The sequence below is a fragment of the Macaca mulatta genome, chromosome 1 (assembly GCF_049350105.2).
Source record: "Macaca mulatta isolate MMU2019108-1 chromosome 1, T2T-MMU8v2.0, whole genome shotgun sequence".
Classification (NCBI taxonomy): domain Eukaryota; kingdom Metazoa; phylum Chordata; class Mammalia; order Primates; family Cercopithecidae; genus Macaca; species Macaca mulatta.
In genome coordinates, this window is record NC_133406.1 from 132,911,820 (window position 1) to 132,938,124 (window position 26,305).

General features: G+C 39.8%; 1 protein-coding gene across 8 annotated transcripts in view; it reads right to left on the reverse strand.

Annotated features, from left to right (window-relative positions):
- Positions 1-2,692: 2,692 nt before the first annotated feature.
- The window catches only part of NTNG1 (netrin G1), a 352,669-nt gene continuing 329,056 nt past the window's right edge, over positions 2,693-26,305 (reverse strand). For all 8 annotated transcript variants that reach the window (XM_015146226.3, XM_015146203.3, XM_028831051.2 and 5 more), the window contains one exon: positions 2,693-4,470. In XM_015146226.3, coding sequence (XP_015001712.1) covers positions 4,241-4,470 — 230 coding nt within the window. In that variant the 3' untranslated portion in view covers positions 2,693-4,240. The remainder of the gene's footprint in view (positions 4,471-26,305) is intronic.

Sequence of the window (26,305 nt, forward strand, 5' to 3'; positions counted from 1 at the left end):
CTCCGATACAGCTTAGCCATGCCACCTTGCCATCCTTCTCAATTAAGGCTGGGAGTAGGAAAAGTAGGTAAGGAATTCTAGTTCAGATTTGGGAAGCTGAGCTCCGAGTTGTACCAGATTAAAAATACCTACAGAGTTTTCACATAACAAATATATAGAAAATGTAGTTCCCACATATCTTGGTCAATCCTGTGAGTGGAGAGTCTGTTAAATAGGTATTTTATTTAGTGTTTAACAACCGGTAAAGTACAACAACCCATTTCCCATATAGTACAGAGCATTCCATTTCAGAATGCTGGGTCTTTACATCCCAGTCATATTGGATTATTGATGGTAGAGCATAAAGGAGATGGAACAAAACATTCGATGTCAAGATTTCCTCACAGTTGTCCCCCAATGCATCCAAAATTTCTTATACTCCAGTCAGACCACAGGTCCAAGAGAAGGTGAGGAGAGCATTAACTACAGGGTCAGCTGAACTGTGGAGCAGATGCCTTCTTCCAACCTGGACCTTTCTTTGTGTTACCTGGTGAGCAGTTTGTGCCAACTTAGGGATCTGACTCAAGGGCACCTCAGGCAGATCGACCCCAAATGTTGCAGGACCTTGTGCAAAAGTACCAATGGAGGACCCCACGCCACATGTCTAAGTATTTAAAAGTCATGCATAAAGCTAACAAATTCTTAAATTATCTTCCGTCCTGCCACTTTGACACATGATGCTTTCTTAACCCTTGGAAGCCCAGGTATAGATTTAGAATTCTTAGACTGTTCAGTGTTCTGTACTGGCCCCCAGCCTCATGGTAGCCCTTGTCTATCTCCTTCCTACCCTCATCCCCTTATTTTTCAGCCCTGGACTCTTGTTTTCACTGTAAGTTGTTTCTCCTTGTTTGTGTGTAAATTCCACAGTGAACACTCCAGGCCCCAGGCCCTAATCCACCCACACAGATGCACCCTTTGCCGCTCCCTGTGCCCAGGTATATGCACTCAAGATGGTGCCTGCCTTCAGGAGTTTAAACCCCCAGAGGGGGGCCACATTTGGCTTAAAAGTGTGTGTGTGGGGTTATCTGAGTAGGAAACTCTAGGTTCCTGATATCTGGGAGAAAGCTAGAGGAGAGACAGAATGGGTCTCTCTAAGGAAGGTCCCCTCTTTGCTGGACTAAATTTTTCCTCTAGGCTATGTACAGGGTCAGAAATAAATAACTCTTACATCACAGCAGGGCATGTCCATTATCTTCCTATAAATAGCAAATCTTGCTGGATAGCTGAACCTTTGTCCCATTTTTTTTGAAATGTTATGCCCATCAATAGTATTGACAGAAGGAATTATATCAGTTCCATGTGGGAAAGTTGACAGATTAACTCATATGCAAGACTATATTAACCGACTTTAAGGGATCTATCAAAGGGAAAAAATAACAAGAATTAGGACCTCAAATGTATGAACAACTGAGTACCCGCTTTTCACCCCAATCCTGTTCTTAGGGCGTAACATTGTAGATGGAACCAGCTTTGTAAGAATGCTGGCAAGTAACAGATGAATCAAGTCCACTGAGTTGAGGTATCTTCAAAGGAGTAGCTCCTTTAGAAGAACTTGAGAATCCAGATTTAAAAAGAACATTTCATTTCCATTTGCTGTATACCTAAAAGTGAATTTTTATTAAAAGCAGATCACATCGCTTCAGGAAATTCAGAAAACTATATCTAAATACACTGAAGGAAAGATATTCCTCATCAATTTAGATTCTTATAGCCTCATAAAGATAAAATGCAGATGAATCAGTTTAAAGCAGGCCTTCATTAAATTTTAGAATTAGCTTTTGGAATCCCAACTATTGAGGTGTGCAGTGTCTGATTCCTGAGCATTGCGACAAAGCCATGAGCAGATAACGGTAAAGTGCATCGTTGCCAGAAATAACACGGGCTGCCTTTGGTTTGTGTTAATAAAGTATAAGACAACTTAAACTCCAATTTTAATATCATAAATCCACCTCATTATAAATAATCTCAAACTCCCTATGTTATCAGCATTTTCCTGTGTTTCTTTGGTGAGCCTGAAATGTAATTTTCTATTTATGCTTCCAATGTAAATCTCCAATTTCTAGTTGGCCACTCTGGCACTAAGCCTAAGCTCTAATTTATTTCCATCTTTCCTTATTTCTTACATCAAAAGAGACTGTTGGTTTGAATAACAAACATTCAATAGACTTAGACGTGGGGTGGCAGGCGGCACAGGCATTACCTGTTTACCTTTTATTGCCTTCTTTGAATTGGCTTTTCTGGGAACAAAACCAATAAGACATGCTGTTCCTTCATCTAGTTTTTACCCAGGTTATTTATCAGGAGACATTCCTCCCCCCTTCCCTGTTTCAGCAAGGAGTGGCAGCAGGGTGAAGAATTTCAGACTGGAACTAGGCTTCTGACCTGACATTATCATAGGTTATTGTTCTACCAAGTCATGCAGAATTTCATTGTCCTTAAGATTCTGGTTCGGGCTGATAATTGTTTTTGATTCCAGGAGATGCTGCTGCTAACACATTTGTAACCTGTAGGACAACAGTGTGCTGGGAACAAAATGCACACTGTTTTAGCCTCTTTGAAACTTTGCAAAGGTTCTTCCCCACCTGCCTCCCCTTGCTGTCTTGCACAGTAATTGGCCTAATAAAAGGCAGAAACAAGAATTTATTACACCTTGGGCAGTACTTAAAACAAACTTTATTCTCAGGAACAGCAGTTATGTCTACTTGCTGCTTTATATTTTGATATTTCCTCTAAATACTTAAGTCTGAATATATTCAAAGTCAAATTGCAAATCATTCAATTTCCCTGCTCCTTTCCTGGTTCCCCAGGTTGCCTCTTATGATACTCCATGTAAACACTGTATTTGGAAAGATACATAGATCAGCATCCCTAGAGTCACATGATCACCATCAATCTGTGAAAATAGCATGACTTAAAAATAAAAGTCTCTTAGTACTCTGCCAACAGGCTTTGGCATAATCTTGGCAATCACTTAGATTTTTTTTTTTCCTGTTGTAATTTTTCCCAAGTGGAAATAGTCTCATATTTTGCAGAAGTTGTCCAAGCTAGTGAACATCAATCCATCTTCCTGGGTACTAAATTCGTCAGCTGAATGTATTCAGTCCACACAGAAATCAGTAAACTGAGTGTGAAACTGCTTGGTGGCTGCTTCTTTCATCTTAAGAAATTGCAATACAAATTCCTGAAATCGTTTATGCAGGAATTTTTATTCTTTAAATCTTCCAGTGTTAAAGCAACAAGAAAACATTTAGAATGTCCTTTGGTGGAATCTTATTACACTTGTTATATATGTAAACTGATATTCTTTGATGCCAGCACGTTCGTTGCCCTTACAGAGAAATCTCTGCACAATGAAACAAAACAGAACGAAAGAGGACAAAATAAAATGTCAGTCTTTGCTGATTTGAATTAGATACATTAACAGATTGTCTGGTAACACAAATTGGCAATAATACAAAAAATCTACATATTACATTATTTCAAGAAAAATAACTTCATTTGAATACAAAAGGATAGATACACTTTCTTTTTTCCTATAGCCACTCTTGTATAGTGGATGTGTGCTCGCACTGGACTCAGTGCTGCTAAGATATACAGGGGTATGACTGGCTTGCGCTTTTGGAGGGGGCTGTTACACATGTGCATCACTAACATCGGACAAAGAAATCTTTCAACCAACAAGGGTTACAGAGCAACGTTCACTAAAGCACAGGTTGGAAGGGATTCAGGGACGGAAGCAGGCCAATATGGCAGCTTGTAACAGATTTCCTTATGCCCACAATGCACCTGACAGCAAAGAATGCTATTTGGTTGGTCCACACACTGGGCGGAGTCGTACTAGGGCGCACCACGCTAGAGTAGCCAATGTTTTTAGGTCGGTTGATTTGTTTGTTTTTTGTCTTTCCTGTTTGGGGGTTGTCGCAGCCTTAGCAATCCACAATATGCTCTACAGCTGGCAATGTGATTTGCAGTGATAATATCAACAGCTGCCAACTCCTCTGGAGTCAGAAATTAACAGTCTTGACTCGGATGTGCTGTCCACGGGTGATAAATATGGCTTAGTTCAGTTAGGCCTTCTTAGTTTGTACACTGTCTGAGTGGGGGTGTCTGTATGTGTGTGTTTCCTATGTTAGTAGCAAATGTTTGGGTTGTGTCTGCTTTCCCACGGCACAGGCCCGTCCGGTGTGGCTGGAGGTGACAACTAGAACACCAGGGGGCTGGCGGTTCCCAGCAGCGTGGTCAGCAGCAGCAGCGCTGGGGAGCCGTGCGGGGGCGCACCCTGGCCAGAGTCGGAGCCGCAGCTGCCAGCCTCCTCGCACCGCAGCTTCTCGCAGAGGATGCCCGTGTATGCGGCCGGGCACAGGCAGCGCACGTTGTTGTGGCACGTCCCTCCGTTCTGGCAGTGCAGGAGCTCGTTGTCGCAGACATTCGCTGCAGAATGAGGGGGAAGGTAGGGGTGGGTGGGCGCGGGGAGGAGAAGCAGAATCAATTTAAGTTCATCTGGTACATCATGTTTTCAGCCTAAAAAAAAATCTCTATCGATCTTTGTGCTCCCCCCTCCCCTCCACAAACGAAGCCTGTGACTCCAATTTCCAAACAAATGTAGTTTTCTGCCTTTGTTTTTATCATATTAGTCTTTTTCATATAATATTTTTGCTGCAATCTTGGATGTTATCACTGTCCGTTTGAGGCTATAGAATACAAAATAATGCAATAGTCCTGGTTTGGCAGTATCTTTTCTTCATGGAACTGGGACCTGTTGTGACCTCTTGGGTTTTTAAAGGACAAGTGCCCGATGCCAGAGTGCAGATCTTTGAAACCAGATGAATGGTATTTAAAATGCAAAGCAGTATTCTTAAAATGACCAAAATCCTCTAAGGGGTGGGCCATTCTCTCGGTGCGTGATTCCAGCGCTGCATGCATGAAGACAGAACCCACGGGGAGGCATGGGGATGGGGGGGTGGGGACACGGGGAAAGTAGCATGCACCAGGCAGGCAGCAGCCAGATGGGAAGAGAGAAAGCTTGTTTCATGGGAGGAGTGTGAGGAAAAGCAGTCACATTTGTCCCTGACAGCCTATTAAGGATTTTTATCACCTTGTAAATATGGGAAGTATAGCCCAAGGTTACCTTGATTTCTGGGAATAGTAATAAATGCAGTGGCGAAACCCTGATTACCAAAATTCATTATGTCCATCAATTAACAGAATCAGTTTGAATAAATCAAGACAAGCAACTTCAGAGACTAGAATTCATTCACAGACCCTGTTATGTAACTTTCACCTCTAATAATTTCTTATTTCTTCAAAATTCTGACTAACCTCATTAATTCCATGTCTTCTATTCTTTTAGACAATCACTGTTTCACTGATTTAGCAGAATGTTAAATAGAACCCAGGGAAATTAAAACAACAACAAAGAGTAAAAGAGCCAAGAATATTTCCCAAGCAACATATGCTGCTTAAGCACCCCTCTGGAATGAGAGGTGGGGGACAGAGCAGAAAAAGTAACTTTTTATAAATTGTAACATTTTCCATTTTAAAAAAATGTCATGGTGAAATTTCCCCAGGGATGCCACATGAGTTCAACAACATACTACACACTCATATACATATACCTAATATTAGTATTAAGTGCAAAGTATTAAAACAACTCTACCCTCCAAGGAGTAACTCAATAGAGAATGTTGCCTTGTCCATTAATTATGTTCAACAGTCATGTCAGCTTCAAAAGAAGCTTCTTACACACAAACATGCCAGTGCTTTGTGTGCGAATGAGCTTAGGAAAGATGGTGGTGGATACTCACATGGTGAATAACAGAGTGCCCTAAATAGTCCACTGTTTTACTGCTTTCCTCAACATTTGCTTGGTGACCTCTAACACAGTTGCATAGTGTATTGGAATAATTTTCAAATGTATCCACGCTTGCTATCTGTAAATGTCAGAAGTGACTATTAAGGCCTACTAAATCCTTCAGGCTCCAAATACTGATATGCAACGCAGTGTTCCATGGTTTCTAATGATTATATAAGCTACCTCTTATTGAGTGGCTTAGAAGTCATAATAGTAGAACCACATTATTTTATGAGTCATAGTTAAAAATGTCAAGATCTATAGCTGTGAAGCAAAGTCCACAAGTGTAGAGTGGTTAGCCTCATGGTCAAAACTGACAAAAGCCCTTGTGTTTGGCTTTAGTTAATTTGGAAAGCATATGTAGGTTTTCAGGATTTTATTTTGCTTACACTTGAAGAAATATGTTTAATTGGGGCAACATGGAATAAACAGATCCAGATAACTGTTTTCATCTAAAGTTAAAGATCCTCAGCATTTCTTGTTCCAGGCAGCAGAATGCTGAATGGGATATTTCCTTTCATTTGGGCACTAGAGGTAGGGAAATATCTGTTCCATCAATATCGATAATTGCTTGCCTTGAATAATTGAGAAGAAATCAATAGTTAATTACATATCACTCCCCTTTAGAAAAAAAAAAAGCTATTTTTCTTCTTCTTGGATGTGAATATAAATCAGCTGTTGAACAGAGGTTTCTTTTTTCAAGAAGCTGGTGATTAAGTTAAAATTCAATATTTTTCCTACATTTAAATAATTACCAGTTGATTTTGATAGTTGTGAGAAATTTAATAAATACACTAGGAACAAATATAGCCCAGAATTAGTAATCTCATGAATTGGCAGGATATATTTTCTGTAGAAGATAAATAGAGAAAAATAAAACCTATAATATATTTCATTATTTATAATTCACTATAAAACATATTACATTTGGTCTCTTGATTGTGCTAGTCCTCCAACAAACACAGAACTTTACCATACATACAGTGCTCTCTAACTGTTGAAATCACATGCTAGAAGCACATCTAAACCTAATTAAGGATCTTACCTGATAATTCATGCTCCATCTTCATGTCATTTTGAACCAAAATTGTGGTAGTTAATAAACAACTAGGTGGTTAACAAATATCACTAAGCTCTTTTTCAATATGCTCAACCTTGTACTAGACCCCACAGAGAAAATGAAAGAAATATAAAGCATGATTTCTGCTCTTACGGAGTTTAAATCTGGCTTGGATGATAAAATATCTACAAGAAATGATCTAAGATTAATTTCATTAAAATGCCCTTATCAATTCCATCCAGCTTAATCAATATCTGTTGTATGCCAGGCACCCTGCTATATTTTATGGTTAACTAACTGCCCTAAAGGAGTACATGGTTTGGCAGAAAATAAATGGAAAATAAACAAACACACAAACACACATTATGATACGATATAAAAAAAATCTACAAAAATGTCTTTACAAATTACTAGGGAAACTCACATGATATAAATAATTACTTTTGGGAAGATTAAGGGAGATTATAAAAAAGAGATTGTATTTGAACAAAGGCATTCATCAGGCAGATACTGGTAGAAAGGCCATTATAAGTAGGGAAACTGCATGAGTAAAGGCAAGGAGACGTGAAAGTGTATCATATTGGTTATTAAGCAATTGTCTCTCAACACTAAATCCACCCTTCTGATGTTGAACTCTGCAAGTTGTCTGCTGGATCCCACCAACAGAGGGCACTAGAGGGAGCAGAGAAGGTAGGAGGCATGGAAGATCCTGTTTCCTTGATGCTGTTTGATGGTGCTTCTAACAGTATTGCCCATCAATGGCCCTTCACACCAACAGCAACATGTGGTTCCAGTGTTAAGCTTTATTCATAACCAGCTTCATCTCACCCTTAGAGGTTCCTACACCAGCCTGGAAGCATCCCTTCCCTAGAGGTTTAAGCCTCAGCTCCAAGGAGGTTCTATTCAGCATTTCAGAGGCAGCTGCAGCAGCCAGCCATTATCCCATCTTAAAGGTGCAGGTTTCAGCTCTGTGGGGGTCCCTTTTATCTAAACTTTTACTTTCTGATAGCTCCATCCTCTTTCCTATAATCCCTCAGTCCCAGAGTGATAGATAGTTCCTGCTTACTTAACACAGGAATTACTTCAGTATTCTGTTCTCATTTTAAAATTTCAAATGCTTTTTAAACCATTTGTTTTAATAAATTCTCTCTGTTGAAATACCTAGAAATGGTTTCAGTTTTCTGCCTGAAGCCCAGCTGAAAGACACATTAGTGAAGGATGCATGGACTGGTATGGCTGGATGTTGTGGGAAGTCAGGGACCTCGAACAGAGGGACCGGCTGAAGCCATGGGAAAAGAACATAAATTGTGAAGATTTCATGGACATTTATTAGTTCCCCAAATTAATACTTTTATAATTTCTTGTGCCTGTCTTTACTGCAATCTCTGAACATAAATTGTTAAGATTTCATGGATACATCACTTCCCCAATCAATACTATTGTGATTTCCTATGCCTGTCTTTAATCTCTTAATCCCATCATCTTCATAAGCTAAGGATGAATGTCGCCTCAGGATCCTGTGATGATTGTGTTAACTGTACAAATTGTTTGTAGAGCATGTGCTTTTGAACAATAGGAAATCTGGGCACCTTAAGAACAGGGTAACAGCGATTTTCAGGGAACAAGGGCAATAACCATAAAGTCTGACTGCCTGTGGGCTGGGCAGAACAGAGCCATATTTCTCTTCTTTCAAAAGCCAATAGGAGAAATATCACTGAGTTCTTTTTCTCAGCAAGGAACATCCCTGAGAAAGAGAATGCGTTCCTAAGGGGATGCCTCTGAAATGGCTGCTTCGGGAACATCTGCCTTTTATGGTTGCAGATAAGGGATGCAATAAGCCCCCAACTCTTGTAGCGCTCCCAGGCCTATTAGGATGAGGAAATTCTCACCTAATAAATTTTGGTCAGACCGGTTGTCTGCTCTCAAACCCTGTCTCCTGATAAGATGTTATCAATGATAATGCATGCCCAAAACTTCATTAGCAATTTTAATTTCGTCTCAGTCCTGTGATCTTGCCCTGCCTCCATTTGCCTTGTGATATTTTACTACCTTGTGAAGCATGTGATCTCTGTGACCCACACCCTATTTGTACACTCCCTCCCTTTTTGAAAATCACTAATAAAAACTTGCTGGTTTTGCAATTTGGCGGGCATCACAGAACCTGCCAACATATGATGTCTTCCCTGGACACCCAGCTTTAAAATTTCTCTCTTTTGTACTCTTTCCCTTTATTTCCCAGACCAGCTGACACTTGGGGAAATAGAAAAGATCCTATGTGAATTATCAGGAGTGATAATTCAGGAATGATGGATGTGCAGAGGGAAAGGCAGATGTGGCCTGATTGTGAAGGCGCCACAGAACACATTGTGGAGTTTAGTAATAAGGAATGGAAAGCTGTCAAAGGCTGAGAAGGAGGGTGGTGTTTAAAAGAGAAAAGGAAGGTGAACCTACAACAGAAAAAGGGCAGACTGGAGGGAATGAGACCATACTTCAGTAGAATGGACTTGGACGAGGTTAGAACAATGGGGAAGGGAAGGAGGGAAAAGATTTGGAGACAGTTTATAGGAATGGATAAGAGACATTCTAAGGTTCCTGTTTGGGGTAGTTAGATGCACAATAAAGAAATTTATTGAGAAACGAAGATAGGAGGAAGAGTTTAGTTAGGAGAGAAATAAATGTTTTTTGGACCTCTTGACTTTGAGAGCTGTCTAGGTTCTTCTGTAGCTGTTCTGTATTAGTTGGAAAACTATTTAATGGAATAGGAGATAGGTCATCCTGGAGACACAAATTTGGAGCTGGGGTGGTGGTGATCATTGTTGCAAAAGATGAAGCAAAAAAAGTAGAAGACCTCATCCTATGAGAATATAGACCAAGTAAAAATGAGGACTGCAGATAGAAAACTGAAGAACATCACCATTTAGGCCATTGGAAGAGAAAGAGCATAAAGAATTCTGAGAAGAAAACAATGTCAAGAAAATGCAGTGATCCTATGAAGGTATGAAATTAACCATAGACATCTTCCTGATGTGAATGACTGTATCTATGAATAGACAAACTGGAAAAGTATGAGAGGAAGGGCACTTTGAGTTGGGCAAATGAAATATGCAAAATAAACATTGCATGTTCTTGCTTGAATCTGTCATAAGGGGTTCTTGAATAATTGGAAAAAGGATTGAAAAATTTTGAAGAATTAACATTTAATGGATGTCTTTGGATGTCAGTCTAAAGTAGTGGTTCTCAACACTGGATGATTTTGCTCCCATGGTTATTTGACAACGTCTGGAGACATTTTTTAGTTGTCACAAGTGGGTAGGGAGGGCAAACTACTGGCCACTGGTGTGTATAGCGAGGCCAGGAATGTTGCTAACATCCTGCAGTATACAGAACAACCCCCTACAATAAAGAATTACTTCTCAATTAATGTAAAAGATAAAATGATAAGGCCTGGGTCAGGGCATCAGTCATAGCAATGAAGATGGGCAGTTGTCCCTGATATATTTTGGGGAAAGTAGAATAAAGAAACTTTGTCATTTCTAGATCAGGAAGATAGTAAGTTTTCACGTGCTGAACTGTGGGAATTAGAGGTGACTCTAAGTACCTGAATTGGAAATATAAGGGTGGATTATCTTCTTCAGGGAGTAAATGCAGGAGATTGGGATCTAAGACAGACCCTTTAGTACTCTTCACAATGAAAGGATGAGAGGAACCAAAAGCACCCCTGTCATGTAATTTGCTTTCATAGAAGCAGTAAAATCAGAGCTTTCAGGAAGCTTTAGAAACCATCTAGATGAGCTGTAGCTAAGAAAGCTGTAGATAAGCAATTGAGAGTAGAACTGGGACTAGAATCCAGGTCTCCTGATTTACAGATTACTGCTCTTCACGTAGAAAAGAGCGATCAGGAGAAATATAGTAAATAATGTTGCACAGTGCCACATTCCATGCTCCTCAAGACATAGCCGACTTTCCCACTTACCAGGGAGACATGAAATAACTCTTATATAGATACTCAGTAGATTTGCCACTGTATTGACTAAGTGCTCTGCTTTCATATCACACTATGACTAGGCAGAGGCCTTTGTTGATAGCATCAATTGTTACTCATTCTAGGGCTTTACCACATTTTGGTGGAGCTCCAAGTACAAATCAGCTCATACAGAAAATAAACCAGAAATACCAATGTCTAGGCTGAAAATGGCAAATATGCCTGCATTTATACTGTCCTTTCCTCTTCCCCTGTACCTAGGAGACTGCTACGGTTTGAACATGTGTTCTCTCTAAAACTCTTGTTGAAATTTACTTGCCACTGTAACAGTATTAAGAAGTGGGGCCTTTAAGAAGTGTTTAAGTCATAAGGGCTCCACCTTCATGAATGGACTAATACTGTTATTTTCGGAGAAGGTTTGTTATCATGGGGTGGGCTGACCCTTTCTTCTTCTCTTTCTCTCTCCGCCCTTCAGTCACAAAATGCCTTCTGCCATGTTATGGGGCAACAAGAAGGCCCTCACAAAATGTGAGCCCCTTGATATTGGACATGTCAGCATCCAGAATTGTGAGTCAATAAAAATTTCTATTCACTATAAATTACCCAGTCTGTGGTATTCTGTTATAATGCATAAGATGGAGTAAGTCAGAAGTATAACTAGTTCATCATGGGACTCTCTTGCACTGAACTTCAAATGCTTCTCAACACAAGGTTCCAGGCACCTACCATGAGTTGATAGTACTGGCATGAGGATAAACACCCATTTACAATCCTGGCATTATCTCATATAATCCTGCATAGAGTTGCAAATTAAAGATCCAAGTGAAAATTTCTACCCAACAGGCATCTTTCAGGGATCACTCTCTTTACTTAGTGCCCTGCTCTGTGGGTTTGCCTCAGACTGAAAACTCTAAAGTTATTCTGTGGGTGTATTCATTTTAAGCATGTCTTAACTCTCTCTTTATTGTTATTGACAGTTTAAGAGTGTCCTATGTCAGTAAACAGAAAGGTTCATTTTAAAATCCCTTATACAACACTTGATCCAGTACTGGATGCAAATAGTTATTTGCTAGACAGAATTCTTTTTGTTATGGTAAAATATGAGCCTTAGATGCCAGAAGAGCTAATACCGCTTTGGTAATAGCTTGACTATATTCTAAAGGATTCCTTTTAGTATTGATAAATATAATCCATTTATGGAGTAACCAATATCACATAATATAATCTCCTGATGTTTTGATATTAGGAATGATTTCAAATAGAGCAACCAAGATAATTTGTGGAATTTGACAGATGAGGTTAGAGTATTAACGTTAGGTTCAAACAGAGTTATGTGGCAAAAAGATGAAGTGTAGAATCCTGGTGGAAAAGCTGAAGTCAGTAAGGTGTTGTAACAGTTCTGATCATAGCTTTAGTAAGCAAGCCACAAGGTAGATAAATAAGCTCTCACAATTGCCATGAGTTTACAAAAACATTTAGAATTTCCACAGTGAAAGAATAAATCAAGCAGTATTTCTTCCTCTCTTACTTCTATTTATGTTTCTTGCACCATCTTGGATGAGGAGCGACACAGGGATATAGCTAAATTATTTAATTCTTTCATTTTTTTTTTGGCGGGTTTCTTGATTGTCACATACATTTCCTCTTCTCAAACTGCAATCTACTGTCAAATGTGACTTACGAGACCTTGATTCCTTTCCCCTCTATGAGTTCTTTCTGGAAGGTATGGAAAAACTGACCACAGATGACTCCTTATGGTGAGAGGGGATTAGCCAGGACTTGGTGTTACCACTTGTTCTATTCTTTTATCTTTTATGAGCTGAAGGATCACTTATTCCCATAAGGTCATGGTGATCCATTACACAACCAAAGGGAAGTTTTCTTTTCTCTGTTTGGGTTTTGTTCAACGCTATACATTTAGGTTCACGCTGTCAGTGAGCTGCTATGCTTGAGCAATGCTGGGCCTGTATTTATAGACTTGAAAGTTTCTCTTTTTGGCTTTGTCTCCTGCACTTCAAGGAATCGATGCAATGTGTTACCATGACAGCTTTTCTTGATGGTTGTATTAATAAAGTGACCTCTACCTTTACCACCTGAAAGAAGCCCAGGATTGCTGAGAGAAAGATGTTCCAAATTGTTCCCATCCTTTTCAAAGAAACATCAAAGAGTGAATAACCTCCACCAAACAGGCTAATAACAAAGGTATGTGTGCTACATTCAGGTCTGATTTAGGCATTCGAGACTGTGTGGCAGGGAGTTGAAGAGCTGTGATTATGACCCATTTATACAGCTTTTACAGTTATTTTGCTAAGTTGTGATATGTGAGATGGAAAACTGAACCTACAGGTTAGCTCCTGGGCGTGGAAGAAACTTTATAGACTGTTATCACTTTTTGTTGTGGTGGTTGGAATTCTAGGTACACTAATTGCATTCCACCCCCACCCCACTACATTTTTTTCCCCTCACTTATGGTCCGGTCTGGCCATGAGGGGTAGTATGGTGCAAAGGGAAAACACATTGGCTAAGAGTCATAAAACTGGAAAACCTGAGATCTAGGTCTGACTAGTCACCCATTTACGACAAGGCCTTGGACATATTATGCAACTACTTCGTGACATTCATTCATACATTTGTCCAACATCCACCCAGGCACTGCTCTAGATGGTGGACATGTCGTGGTAAGCTAGACCCACAATGGAGCTGCACATGAGGGGCTTGTATTCTAGTTGCAGCTATAAAGTTAGGCTACAGGCTATAGGTTTGACGTTGGTATTTCTAAAATTTTCTCAAATTTCATGATTTGCATGAATATTTTTAATGGAAAGCCTGTCATTTTGAAGGCAAAGTGTTAGGAATCTCTCCTCTTTTTGACCAAATATAGGATGACGGTTGGCCTTGTGTAATAGAGTTCTTGGTGATGACTTAGGTGACTGTTTCTGTTTGATCTGTTTTGGTTCAGTCTTATCTGCTACCCCATGGAACAGGGATAGTTTTTTTCCCTCATATGCGCTAAAAGCATGAGGTGGTATAAAGAGAATTAGGCTCAGATCCTGTGATTCAAGTCTCATCTCTGTAGTTAATGGGCTGGGTGAACTTGAGGAAATCACTTAACCTCTTTGTGCCTTTCTTCACTTCACAAGCGGGATAATAACACTTGTCCTATTTACCCGCCTAATAGTTGTTGGTAGCCTCAAGATGAATTATGTGGAGGTGCTCTAAAAAATATAAAACACAACCTAAGTATACTTTGTTAAAGTTTAATTTCTTCCTCAATCCACCCAGTGCTAGAAGCTGAGGATGGAAGAATGAGGTGCTAATTCCTATCTCTGCCAGAATAATGAATTAAACACTACCTATTCAATTCAAGCTACTTGAAGTATAAAAGGAAGCAAATGTCCTTCCTCAAAGACAGCATCTGTGCATGTCTTCTGCTGGTATGAATCTTGAGGTCAAAACATGCAATTCTCAAATATTTGTATTCAACTACTGCGTATTCTACAAAGCCTTGCAAGGTCACCTTAGAGTGGCAGTGCCCATTTTCTCAAAGACAACTTTTATATTCTCATTCAATGTACATTCTCCTGTATCAATCAGAGCACATAAATAAGATGTGTTTCCAGAGTAGCAGGGAGGGGCTGAGCTGCAGACCATCAACCTGCATCCACTGCTCCATAGCCCACCTTTTGTCTTTTGCAATGTTGATGGTGTAGGGGACCAGGGGAGGTACAGATGCAAACAACAGACTGAAACCTGGTAGTCATCATGTGAAGACACCCTTGCTTTCCTGCTTTTAATTTACATTCAAGTTTGTCTGTATCCATCTGAAGACAGTGGTACTTTGGTGGCATGACCCTGTGTGACAGCATCCAATGTACTTGGTTTCAGCATAATGAAGCCAAGGGGCAGAGCTGAACTGGCTGTAGGGAACAATGTGGAAGCTATTGGCTGAGTGGTTGGACACATGTAGGTAATCAAGTACAGCAAGTTCTGACCTTAGTGAGCAGCCATTCTATTCTTACTCATCTAATATTAAAGCGCCTGTTATGAGAGTGACACTTTCTCTTGCCAAATCATAGAAAAAACTGCTTAAAACACCATTAAAGAGCCTCACTCATTTAGAAGGAGACTATTCTGCAGTCCACAGTATCCTGGCTAGCATGAAAGAGGTGACGGGTGACTCTGATGCAGGAGCAGAAGGCCCTGCCCAAACATCCCTAAAATTTTTGGCCTTTGCAACCTGAAAAAAGCCTTTGCTGATATTGAGAAAGAATTAATTCACTGAGAATCCTACAAGCTGAAGGCTGGGCACCTCTCCCAAAGTGATCGTTAATGATGTATTGAAATCCTATTTAGGTCGACACCTTCAGACACAGACACAGGCAAGGATCTCCTGAAAATGGTGCTGAAAAGTCACAGACTTTCTCATCAGGTATCAGAAAATGCACTTGTCTAGTTTAATAAGAGTTGCAACCTCTACTCTTAGCTGAAGGTAAAAGATGGAATTCATAGGGAGGCATATTCACACACAATGGCAACACATATCAGGGTAAAAGTCATCCTTTCAAGGTACATGACATTGTGTCAGGATGAAAGGCAGATACAAAATGTTTATCCAATATAATCTCCATAAGTACAGACATGTAACTCTACACGTACCTGTGTAATATAAACCTTAGCAAAAATACTAGAATCAGTTGTACCAAAATGTGAACAGTGTTTATTTATGGCTGGTAGGTTTTCACCTTTATACTTTTCACTCTTTCCAAATTGCCTAGAATATAGTCCTTTGGTGATATTAAAAATGTTAATAAAATAAATTGCTGTTTTTTTTGAGAAATATGTGTCTTTTACTGAGATAATAAAGATAATTCAGTTAAGAAAAGAATCATGTAATTACATTTTATCAAATTTCAGTATTTGTGTTACTAATACATATTTCAGTAGAACTACCGATTATCTCAGAAAAGGCATGTGTTTCTACACAATCCCATAACCATGAAGGGGTCTTAGACCTGATTCCTTGGCTTGCCAATGACTCCACAGCCTCAGATGTGAGTGGAACCATCAGAGCTTCCTGAGTTAAGGGGATCTCCAGCCCATTGGATGGCCATCTTGTTGGTAATTAGTAGAGACCGGTGCTAAATGAGTGGACATTTTTACATTTGTAGATTGAGCCACAGTGACAATTGGCTGAATATCTCACCACCTTTCTAGTAGAGGGGATCAAAGTTGAATTTAAACTAAAAAAAAAACAAACACAACTATTTCATGTAACTTGAGTTTGTGAAGCACTCTAACCTGCTGCCCTTGTATGTACCTGCACTATGTCTTTTACCTGTTTATTGTTGTTATGTCATTAGTATTCAGGCATGGAATAGATGCTAAATAAATAATAAACAAATAGGCCAGGTGTGGTGGCTCATGCCTGCAATCCCAGCACTTTGAGAGGCCAAGGCAGGAGGGTCACTTGAGCTCAGGAGTTCAAGACCAGCCAACATGGTCGAACTCTGGCTCTATTAAAAATACCAAAAAATTAGCTGGGCATGGTGGTGCATGCCTGTAGTCTCAGCTACTTGGGAGGCTGGAGCAGGAGAATTGCTTAAACATGGGATACAGAGGTTACCTGGGAGGTTGAAGCAGCAGAATCGCTTGAACCTGGGAGATGGAGGTTGCAATGAGCCAACATTGGGCCAATGCACTCCAGCCTGGGAGACAGAGTGAGACTCTTGACTCAAAAAATACAATACAATAAAATAAGATAAAATAAAATACATAAAATTTTGTTGTCTACCTGTTTCTGAATGGTGGATGTCTACCTATTCTTAGTAGCTAGCTAGCTAAATGGGAAAATAGATAGAAAGCTTACAGGTTGGAGAGGAGGAAGTGGAAGGGATTTTTCCTTGCCGGCTTCCCAGTTTCCGGGAAGTAGAAGATAAGGCTCTCTGCTGAGCATGAGGAGGCAGAGGTAGGGTGGATCTTGAAGGGAGAGGTGAAGTATTTGGCAGGGAATGAGAGAGGAAGCTAACTAGGAACACATGGAAAACTTGCTGAGAAGCTTTGACATGCCAACTCAGGTTAGATACTATGATTGTCAAAGGTTCCCATACACATGATTTTATAATGGAAACATTAATAGGAAGAGAATCGTGACTTGTATTAAGTCATTCTTCATGATACAATATACACCTGGGGAAAGGATGGAAGAGAGGAGAAGCAGCAAGGGTGACTGGAGTTTTGAAATAAGAGATCAGGAACATTCCTTTCATTTCTTTTTTTTTTTTTTTTTTGAGATGGCGTTTTGATCCTGTCACCAAGGCTGGAGTGTAGTGGCATCATATCGGCTCACTGCATCCTCCGCCTCCCAAGATTCAAGCCATTCTCCTGCTTCAGCCTCCTGAGTAGCTGGGATTACAGGCGCACACCACCACGCCCAGCTAATTTTTGTAGATTTAGTAGAGACGGGGTTTCACCGTGTTGGTCAGGCTGGTCTTGAACTCCTGACCTCATGATCCGCCTGCCTTGGCCTCCCAAAGTGCTGGGATTACAGGCATGAGCCATTGAGCCCAGTCTTCCTTTCATTTTTCGTTAAGCAAAATGTATTAGCTCTCATTATAATCTGGGCATTGTTAGTAATAGAAAGGTGAAAACAACATGGCCCTGAGGACCTGAAGGATCTCATTGACATTTTTTTTTTTTAAATTGTGAAGGTGATTAGTTAACTCTGGAACATAGGGTAAAGGAAAATCCACATGGAGCTGTTCTTTGTGGGAGTACAGCAGAGGTGAGAGACCATTATGGGAACACAGAAGAACTCAAGTAAAAGGATTTGGTGTTCTTTGAAATGATGTTGGAATTATGAAAGACAATCTTTCCAACCCCATACAGTGCTAAAGACAAATTTTTAAAACATTCTACATTCTGGCTAGGAGGTGGGAAAATACTACAGGACTTTGATATCCCAGCATTAAGAAATGCAAGTATCTGCAGCTGAAAGGAGATAATTGTGTCATTAATTCAAATACGCGTTTTTTTAAAGGCAGAATTTCAATGCCTTTGAGCACTTTGTAAAGCTAAAATATAATTTGAGGTTCCTGTTTGTCAAGCTATAGCCAAATGTCTCCTTAGAGACTTAATTTTTCCTATATATACTTGGCAGGAGTGTTCTAAATATGGTCTAAGCCCTCTTAGGATTTTTAAACAGCAGGGATATTTAAGTATGAAAAATAGCTACTGAAATCACACAGCAGTAACTTTTCTTAATGATTTTTTTTTTTCCAGGGAATCACTGTAATTCACTCTTGTCTGCTGTGGCATTGCTGTCACCATAACCACCCCCTGACAATGTCAAACCAAGTCTTAGGAGGTGATTTTATAATGTCAGGATGAAACAAAGCCATTTTCCTGTTAATGCCAATGTCAAGGCAAAATGAATTGGTGTCAATAAATTCAAGGTGAGGAAAACAACATTATGGAATCACGAGAAGGTGCAAAATGATGACAGGAGTCATTTAGGGATGCCTGATTCCAAATAAAAATGACTGCTAATTTTCAAAAGTATATTTGCTACTGCACTGGAGACCAAACATTTAAATTTCCTAAAATACATTAGCAAGGCTAAGAAAGGACAAAGAGGTTAAGATTATAGACAAGTCCTAAGCATACCTTTTCCATGAAGTTGATGCTGACTATTGTAACTCACACCATCTTTTCCACTTACAAATTCCTGAGACACTCAACATTTGAACCCCAACATTTAGTACTTAATCTTTTACTGTGGTGGTGTCCAAAAGTCTGGATTTGAATACTGAGATTACCACGCATGGCTCTGCAATCTGGATTTCTGAGCCTCTATTTCTTCATCTGTAAAAGAGGCCGCTTCACAGGGCTGTTGTGAACATGAGAGGTCATTCAACTCAATGATTATTATTAAGTGCTTTGTAAGTGCCAGGCACTGCTCAAAGTCCTACAATAAAAGACAGACTGTCAGAGTCACAGAAATGGTAATTGTTAATATAGGTTCATGCTTTTTATGTCTCATTAGGTAATGAAGTTCCACATAGTGCATATTCCTGTGTTTTCTAGTTCACTTTTATCATTAGCAAGTTCTAGCTTAATGAATACTTGTCAATTGAAAAAAAAATTATCTTTCACTCCTACAATTTCTTGGATGAATCAATAGCTGCTTACCTGTTGAAAAGATCTATTTGTTCATTTTTTTTTTAATGATGAGAAAAATAAACAAGAGCCCTTATTAAAAGAAAGAAAACATTTAGGTAAAGACAGCGATGTCAGACAAGCTCATGAGTAACATTAAGTAATTCTGTGCAGTATAACTTTTACTAAAACCAAGCTTCAAACATGAGGCAGAAAGGGATATACTGAGTTCTTTCCTCATATCCAAAGAAATCCTTTCTTAATTGGTTAAGAAAAAGGTATTTGGGTGAGAACAGATCTGCTTAGTGGACCTGAAAAAGTAGGAAATGAAGTCATTACAGGCATGCAGGAGGGTATTTTACAGCTTTTCTGAGAAGAGCAAGGCTGTTGTGTCTCAGGAGAGAGGTGAGCTACTTAAACCAAAATCAGAGTCTGGCAAAAAATGTGTGGAAGCTATGCCTTCAGGGACTTTCAGATCCAGCAGCAGAAAGAAAAAAAATTATGAATTGGTTTGGATACAATTGGGAGGCTATGCATGGTATTTAAAAGACAGGGAAAAGATGTTAGAGCTTCTCTTTGAAGCAGACTAAGACATACCCAGGTTAGATTAAGCAGTGATGCAAAAAGACTTGGGTGGACTCGTTAAAGACTAATCATGTGACGTGCTTTAAAATATCTTGTCCTAACACATTTCACTTTCCTCGATATTTCTTACTCTATTTTCTGAAGATATGTACTTTTATATGAATAGGGAGTTATTCTAGAATAAAAGCTCCATGAAGATAAGAATTTTGACTGCTTTCTACATTGCTGTGTGTGCAATGCCTAGAACAGCGCTTGATAACAAACTGTACTCAGTGAATATGAGTATTTTGAGTGAATGAATAAATGAATTTCATAGAAAAAAAATGACATATTCCATATCCATTGCTTCCTCTTTACTTCTAAAATAGCTTCTCAACTGTGTCTATTCTATATCCCGTAAATTAAATTGCACAGACATGCTACAGCCAGATGGGGCTTCCTCACAAAGTGTTGACACAATACTTCTCACTCATTCTCTCCCTCACAATCTTCCATGGCTCCCCACTGCTAACTGCAAATACTGTAGTCAGGACCTCCCACAGTGTGTTCAGGATCTCCCCATCATGTGCTTTTACTCCACAACAGAAAATGTCTACTCCTGGATCATATACTCACTGTCTTAAACATACATACCTCCTTCCTGACGCACATATGCATACACGCACAATTAAAATTAACAAGTCATAATTAAAAGACCAGAAACATTTACATCTGTTATCTAATTGAATATATCTAATAATCTGGCAGATAGGTTTTATTGTTATTAGTATTACTTCAATTTTATGGGAGACCTGTGGATCTTACGTAAGTCCCCCTGGCGACTGAGCAGCAGAGGCAGGATCACAGCTGAAGTCTTTCTGTTGGCAAAGCACTGTCCATGCTCTTTCCGGTCCCTGGACTGCCGCATGCCTGCCCCTGTAGAGGTGTCTCTGTTCTAGATATGTCCTTCCCTAAACTCTCCACACATTCTTTAAGGTCTTGCTCATGGACAACCCCCACCATGGAAATTTAGTAGCCTTCGGATACTATCTTTACTTTGAAGCCTTATGGCAGATGATCATGATAAAGATATAGACATAGATAGAAACGTAAGCTTTATTTGACTCTGCAACATCTACAACAAACACTCTTTTTCCATGTGCATTTCTTGTCTCCTCAACTAAAACACAAGCAATCTGAGGGCAGGTCATTGTCTTGCACCTCCTCTCATTGTCCACACAGAACAGTATGGTGCATGACAGAGCAGGCCATGTACAAGCACTATTCCTTAAAGGTAGTAGACACCTCTTTCATCTTTATAGCCTCAGATATCTATTTTATGTTTGAATCCTATGTATCTGTTTTTTTTCTTTTTCTGGTACCTAACAGGGGATTCTCAATGATTTCTTTTCCAATGATGATTTTTCACGTGACTTCTGCATTTCTAGGGTCATGGAAGGATTCAATCATTCCTGAAACTGTAATTGGAAATAACCTGGGTTTTCATTAACGCCTCCAAGTACTGGTTTCAAAAAAGTCCCTTCGCTAGCAGTTTTTAAAACTTTGCACTTCTGTTTCTTGTATTGTGGTGAGAAGAGCAGTAGAGGGAGACAAAGAGGACAGAGAAGGAGAGGGAGTGTGGGGTTGGGCCGACCTGGCGACAAATGCCACATAAGCCTATGGAGAGACATGAGGCCTGCCATTCCCGGTGGGCATCTCAGCTCTGCTTGTTTAGGGGTAGGGATCACGTTTAAAATTTAAAACCTTCAAAGTCTTAAACTAAAACTGTATCTTGGATTTAGCTTCTTGTATCAGAGTGATGAATGAATCTCACGGACTTCCCATAAAAAGGTGCAGGAGGGTGGAAGGCAGATTCTCCACCTATTGCACTCCCATTACCATTGGAACTTGGCCTGAGGCTGAAGCTAAGACCCTGCAGGGACAAACACTTTCCTTGTCACTGGATTCGCTGCTGCTTGGTATGCTGTGTGGCCTCACTTGGATCACTTTATCTGGTTTTATCTTCCAGGGTTCTAATTGTTTTTCACTTGTTCCAGGCAGGCCTCTTGGTTAATCTAAAGTTCTTTGCTCCCATTCACCCTTTGTTCTGTGGGTTCCTGCTACCTGTCACTGCTGCACTAGCCCCTTCATATATGTCTGAGTTACTCATTTCCATGCTGGGCTTGCTTTTTACACCCCAGGCCCCAACTAGGCAAATCTTTTGAACATCCCTTTAGCCTATCAGGATCTGTTTCAGGCTGGTCTCTGTCCTGTTTAATCGGGCAATTCTTTTGTGCTAATGATGTGACTGATTATAAATCTTTACGCTTGTCACATCTACCTATAAAGTTTAAATACTGTAGTCTAAAGGCCAAGGCTACGGCTGGCCTGGCTTTAAGAAGACAAAGCAAGGCAATTTATTCACAGATTGCAAAGAAAGAAAAGATTCACAAGGTGGGAAATAAAGGTTTTCTGAGGGTGTAAAGCTGATGCCCCTATTTATGTTAACTAAAGGGGAAGAAACACTCAACTCAAAGGATATTGAATTAAGGACAAGGTCATTACAGCAGACTTGAATACTGAAGCCTTCACCCTAACTGCCACTAATTGCTTTTAATTTTTAGTAAATGATTACTAGATGCCTCCTTTTTGTATAGTCTAGGAAATAAATGATATATTTTTAAAATAACCTCCCAAATCCACCAAATGAAAATGTATCTAAAAGTGAATACATTGCATTTTTCTGTATTGTGGGCACATGCTGATTTTTAGGGTCACTGTTGATATGAAGAAGAAACAAGGATTATCATTTAGTAAACATATGGAAATGACTCCTAAGGACATAATCAGGGTTCTTGTCTTGTATAGACAGGTGAGTAAACTGAAAATAAATCTTACAAGCCACAAGTACATTTTGGTTCTCAATAATTTTCTGATAAAAACTCTTACATTTTCTTTTGATGTAATAAATAGCTAAAAATGCTTTAGTTAATATTATAGATTATTCATTTTCTATTTTAAATTTATTGCTTTATTTTCTGGGAACAAGTGAAAAAAAAAAGGTTATTACGGAATGAAATTGTGTCTTATTTTTTCTAGCATTACATAACTAATAAGACAAAAATTTTGACAATTCAGCCAGTAAAGAATTACACCAAAATCTTAAGATAAATGGAGTTTTATTACCAAGTTATAAACAACATGATATAGATTGAATTTACAATGCTAACATCAATAGATCCTTAACTATATTGACAAGAGCAATAAAGTGAGAATAATGGGAAAGATTGGATGACCACATGAAAAAAGAAAGGGTTTTCAGTGATTTCCAACCTTTATCAGTTAATTTCCTAAGAAGCATATAACGAATTCATGTTGATGATGAGTACTTGCCCAATGACATCCAAATGCATGATCAATACATGCTAACTAGACTAGGAATCTATCACAGAACATTCCTAATTGGAAGTTAGTCAAGGTGCAATGAAAATCTGAGCTGACATGAGGAAAGGGAGGGGAGAAACCTAATTTCCTGGTTTGTTTGATAATGTAGCTAAGAGTCCATTGGAGGTAGGCTGGTATAATTTGTCTCTTCCCTACTGTATGGAGAAATTGCAAGGATTGTGGAGTCACACAGATCTAGAGTCCCATCTTGCATCCTCAACTCATTAGCTGTGGGGCGTTGGCAAAGCAAGTAACCTCCCTGAGTCTTGGCTTCTGTATCTATAAAACAGGCACAGCATGTTTTCACTATAAGGCAGTTTTGAAGATGAGAATAGGTACCAACAAATAAAAATCCTACCAACAAATGGTAACTCTGTTGATTACAGAGAGGTCTAAATGAGATATATATGAAACATCTGGCAAATAGTAAGAACTTCTTAAATGTTAGTTCCTTTTCTCCTTAGAAGAGATATTTAAAAACAACAACAAAAAACCTCTACATTGTTTGGCTTCCTGTTTGGGAAATTAAAGGAAAAGCACATGTTGATATGCCATTTAATGTATCACATTTGGTGGTGGAGGTTGAGGTTTAAATTAAAACAGGATAATAATAATAACAAAAGCAAACATCTATTTATTGAGCACTTGGTTTGGTATCAGGCATTTTTCTAAGTGCTTTTCGTGTACTGGTTAATCCTTTTAACAATCTTACAGGAACAGAACTTTTAAGAGTTTGACAGGTGAAGAAACCAGGACTTGAGGAGGGTAAATAATCTCTCTAAGGTCACACAGGTAGTGGGTAGAAGAGCCTGTATCCCACCCAATTCTGTGAGCTTAATCACTTTGCTATTTTGCCTGATTGTTCTGTTCTGTTCGAGGTCTACATGCTGGAATGCTGTGACTGCTACTACTTTTGCCCTTGTTTCTTTCTTCACCAAACAGAAACTGGTAGGAACCATTATACAAGGCATCCATGTGACAAGGGCAATAGAAAACAGAAAAAGTTCATCCCTGCTTCAGATCACCTGAAAATTTAGATTTAACACTTTTTCAGCAAAGGCAGGCAGAGACTATGACAGATCCCAAATCCATCTATTTTCATTACTTGCGTTGCTCCTAATGGTCCAAGCCACTAACACCCCTTACCTGGTCTACTGTAATCTTGCTAATTACAAACCTTTCCCTTTCCTTCTTGCCTCTGCTTGCAATCCATTGTCCACAAAGTAGCCAGTGTTATTTTTTAATTTAAACTCCTACGTCATGGCACTCCTCTGCTCAAGGCCCAGTGCACTTGGAATAGAATCCTCGTCTCTAGACCAGGCACAGTGGCTCACACCTGTAATCCCAGCACTTTGGGAGGCCGAGGTGGGTGGTTCACGAGGTCAGGAGATTGAGAACATCCTGGCCAACATAGTGAAACCCTGTCTCTGCCAAAATACAATAAATTAGCTGGGTGAGGTGCACACACCTGTAGTTCCAGCTACTCAGGAGGCTGAGGCAGGGGAATCGCTTGAACCCGGGAGGCGGAGGTTGCAGTGAGCTGAGACTGTGCCATTCCAGCCTGGCGACAGAGCAAGACTCCACCTCAAAAAAAAAAAAAAAAAAAAAGAATCCACATCTCTAGTGTTGGCCTTCAAGGATGGGTGACCTGGTGTTTATCTCCCTCTTCGCATCTCAGACCACCTCTCCCTCATCAGCACCCTCCAGCCGTACTTGCTTCCTTCCATTTTCTGAACTGGCCTAGCTCCTTCCTGCCTTTCAGCTTTTGCAGGAGGTGTTTCCTCTGCCTGGAACACTCTTCCTCCAGAAATTTCCATGGTGGGCTCTCCTTAACACTTGGGTCTCAGAGGAAGCTCTCCCTTCTCAGAAAGACCTTCAATGACTATGCAGTCTACAGCGGTCTTTGCTCACTGTTTATTTCCTTCCCTGTTTTCCATGTGCCTCCCACCAGTGTATGAGCTCCTTGAGAGCAGGGTCTATGTATGTCTTCTGACCACAGTATACTCAATATCCAGAGCAGTGGCTGGTATAGAATTCACGCTTGTTACACATGTATTGAATAAATTAAAGCCTTCTCCGTCTTGTTTCACCCAGCACCCATCCTTTAAGGGCCTAAAAATAGGGTAGGGATAATGGATTTTGTGGAGGCTGTCCTGGCTGGGATGGATTTTAATTGCTCTCTTACCCTAGGATTAGATAAACTCTTCTGGCCTTCTGGGCTCTAAGACCCAGTGATAACTATTGAACACCATTAGCAGCTCAGTACACTGGGCTGCCAGACCCTCTAGAGTTAAATATCTCAGGATGTGTCACAGCAGTGTTGTTTTATGCAGCCTTGCTCCAGGGGAATATTATGCACATGGCAATCCAGCAGCAAATTCCCCTCAGAGAAAAGATCATTCCTCGTGATGGATGGACAGTTTCCAGCATCAGTTTTCACAGCTAGGCTACCTCCTAATTTCGAGTTTGGTATAAAAGTGAAAGCTGAAGGATGTACTGCTGTCAAAAAAAGAAGCTATCAAATAATTACAGCTCTTATTTCAAAGAGCAGCCTCTTTCCCTGGCAGTGCAGCCAAGTTGCTGGGAATATAAATATTCGTAAGAAGTCAATATTAAACCATGGGCCATAGAGGAAATAATTTCATTTCCTAAATAGAAAACTATTGGATTTCTTTGTGAGATTTAATTGCCAAAGTTTTTCCAAAGTGTAAAATCTGTCCTGCCTGGTAAAATATTATCTGTGAGGGCTCAGAAGGAAAGCTGAGGAGAAATGAGCTCACCTCTTTCTGACAATAAGAGCAGAGGAACGACGTCATGGTAAATGAGGCTACTAAAGACCCGGGAGTGCACTCATGATGAACTGTCAGCTCAGCACTGTGCGGGGCATGGTTTGATGGCTTTGCACTGGGGCATGAGCTGAGTTTCATGAAGCTCACAACGAGAACCCAGACTAGCCATCTGTGACTCTGAAACTCTGCCCCTGATGAAACGGGCCTTAGCCTGCATGCTCATTGTACTGAGAACTGTTTTCTAGAGGTTTTCCTTTCCTGACAAAGCAAATTATTTTCTAATCTCATCTTAATATTTTAAAGAAAGGGAAAAGAACAAAGTGAGAAATTAGGAGGAAGAAAAAGAGAGCCACAATTGCACTTTTATACTTCAAAAATTCATTTGCTCTCCCTGAGTGTACATCGGGCTAATTGGAAAAGCT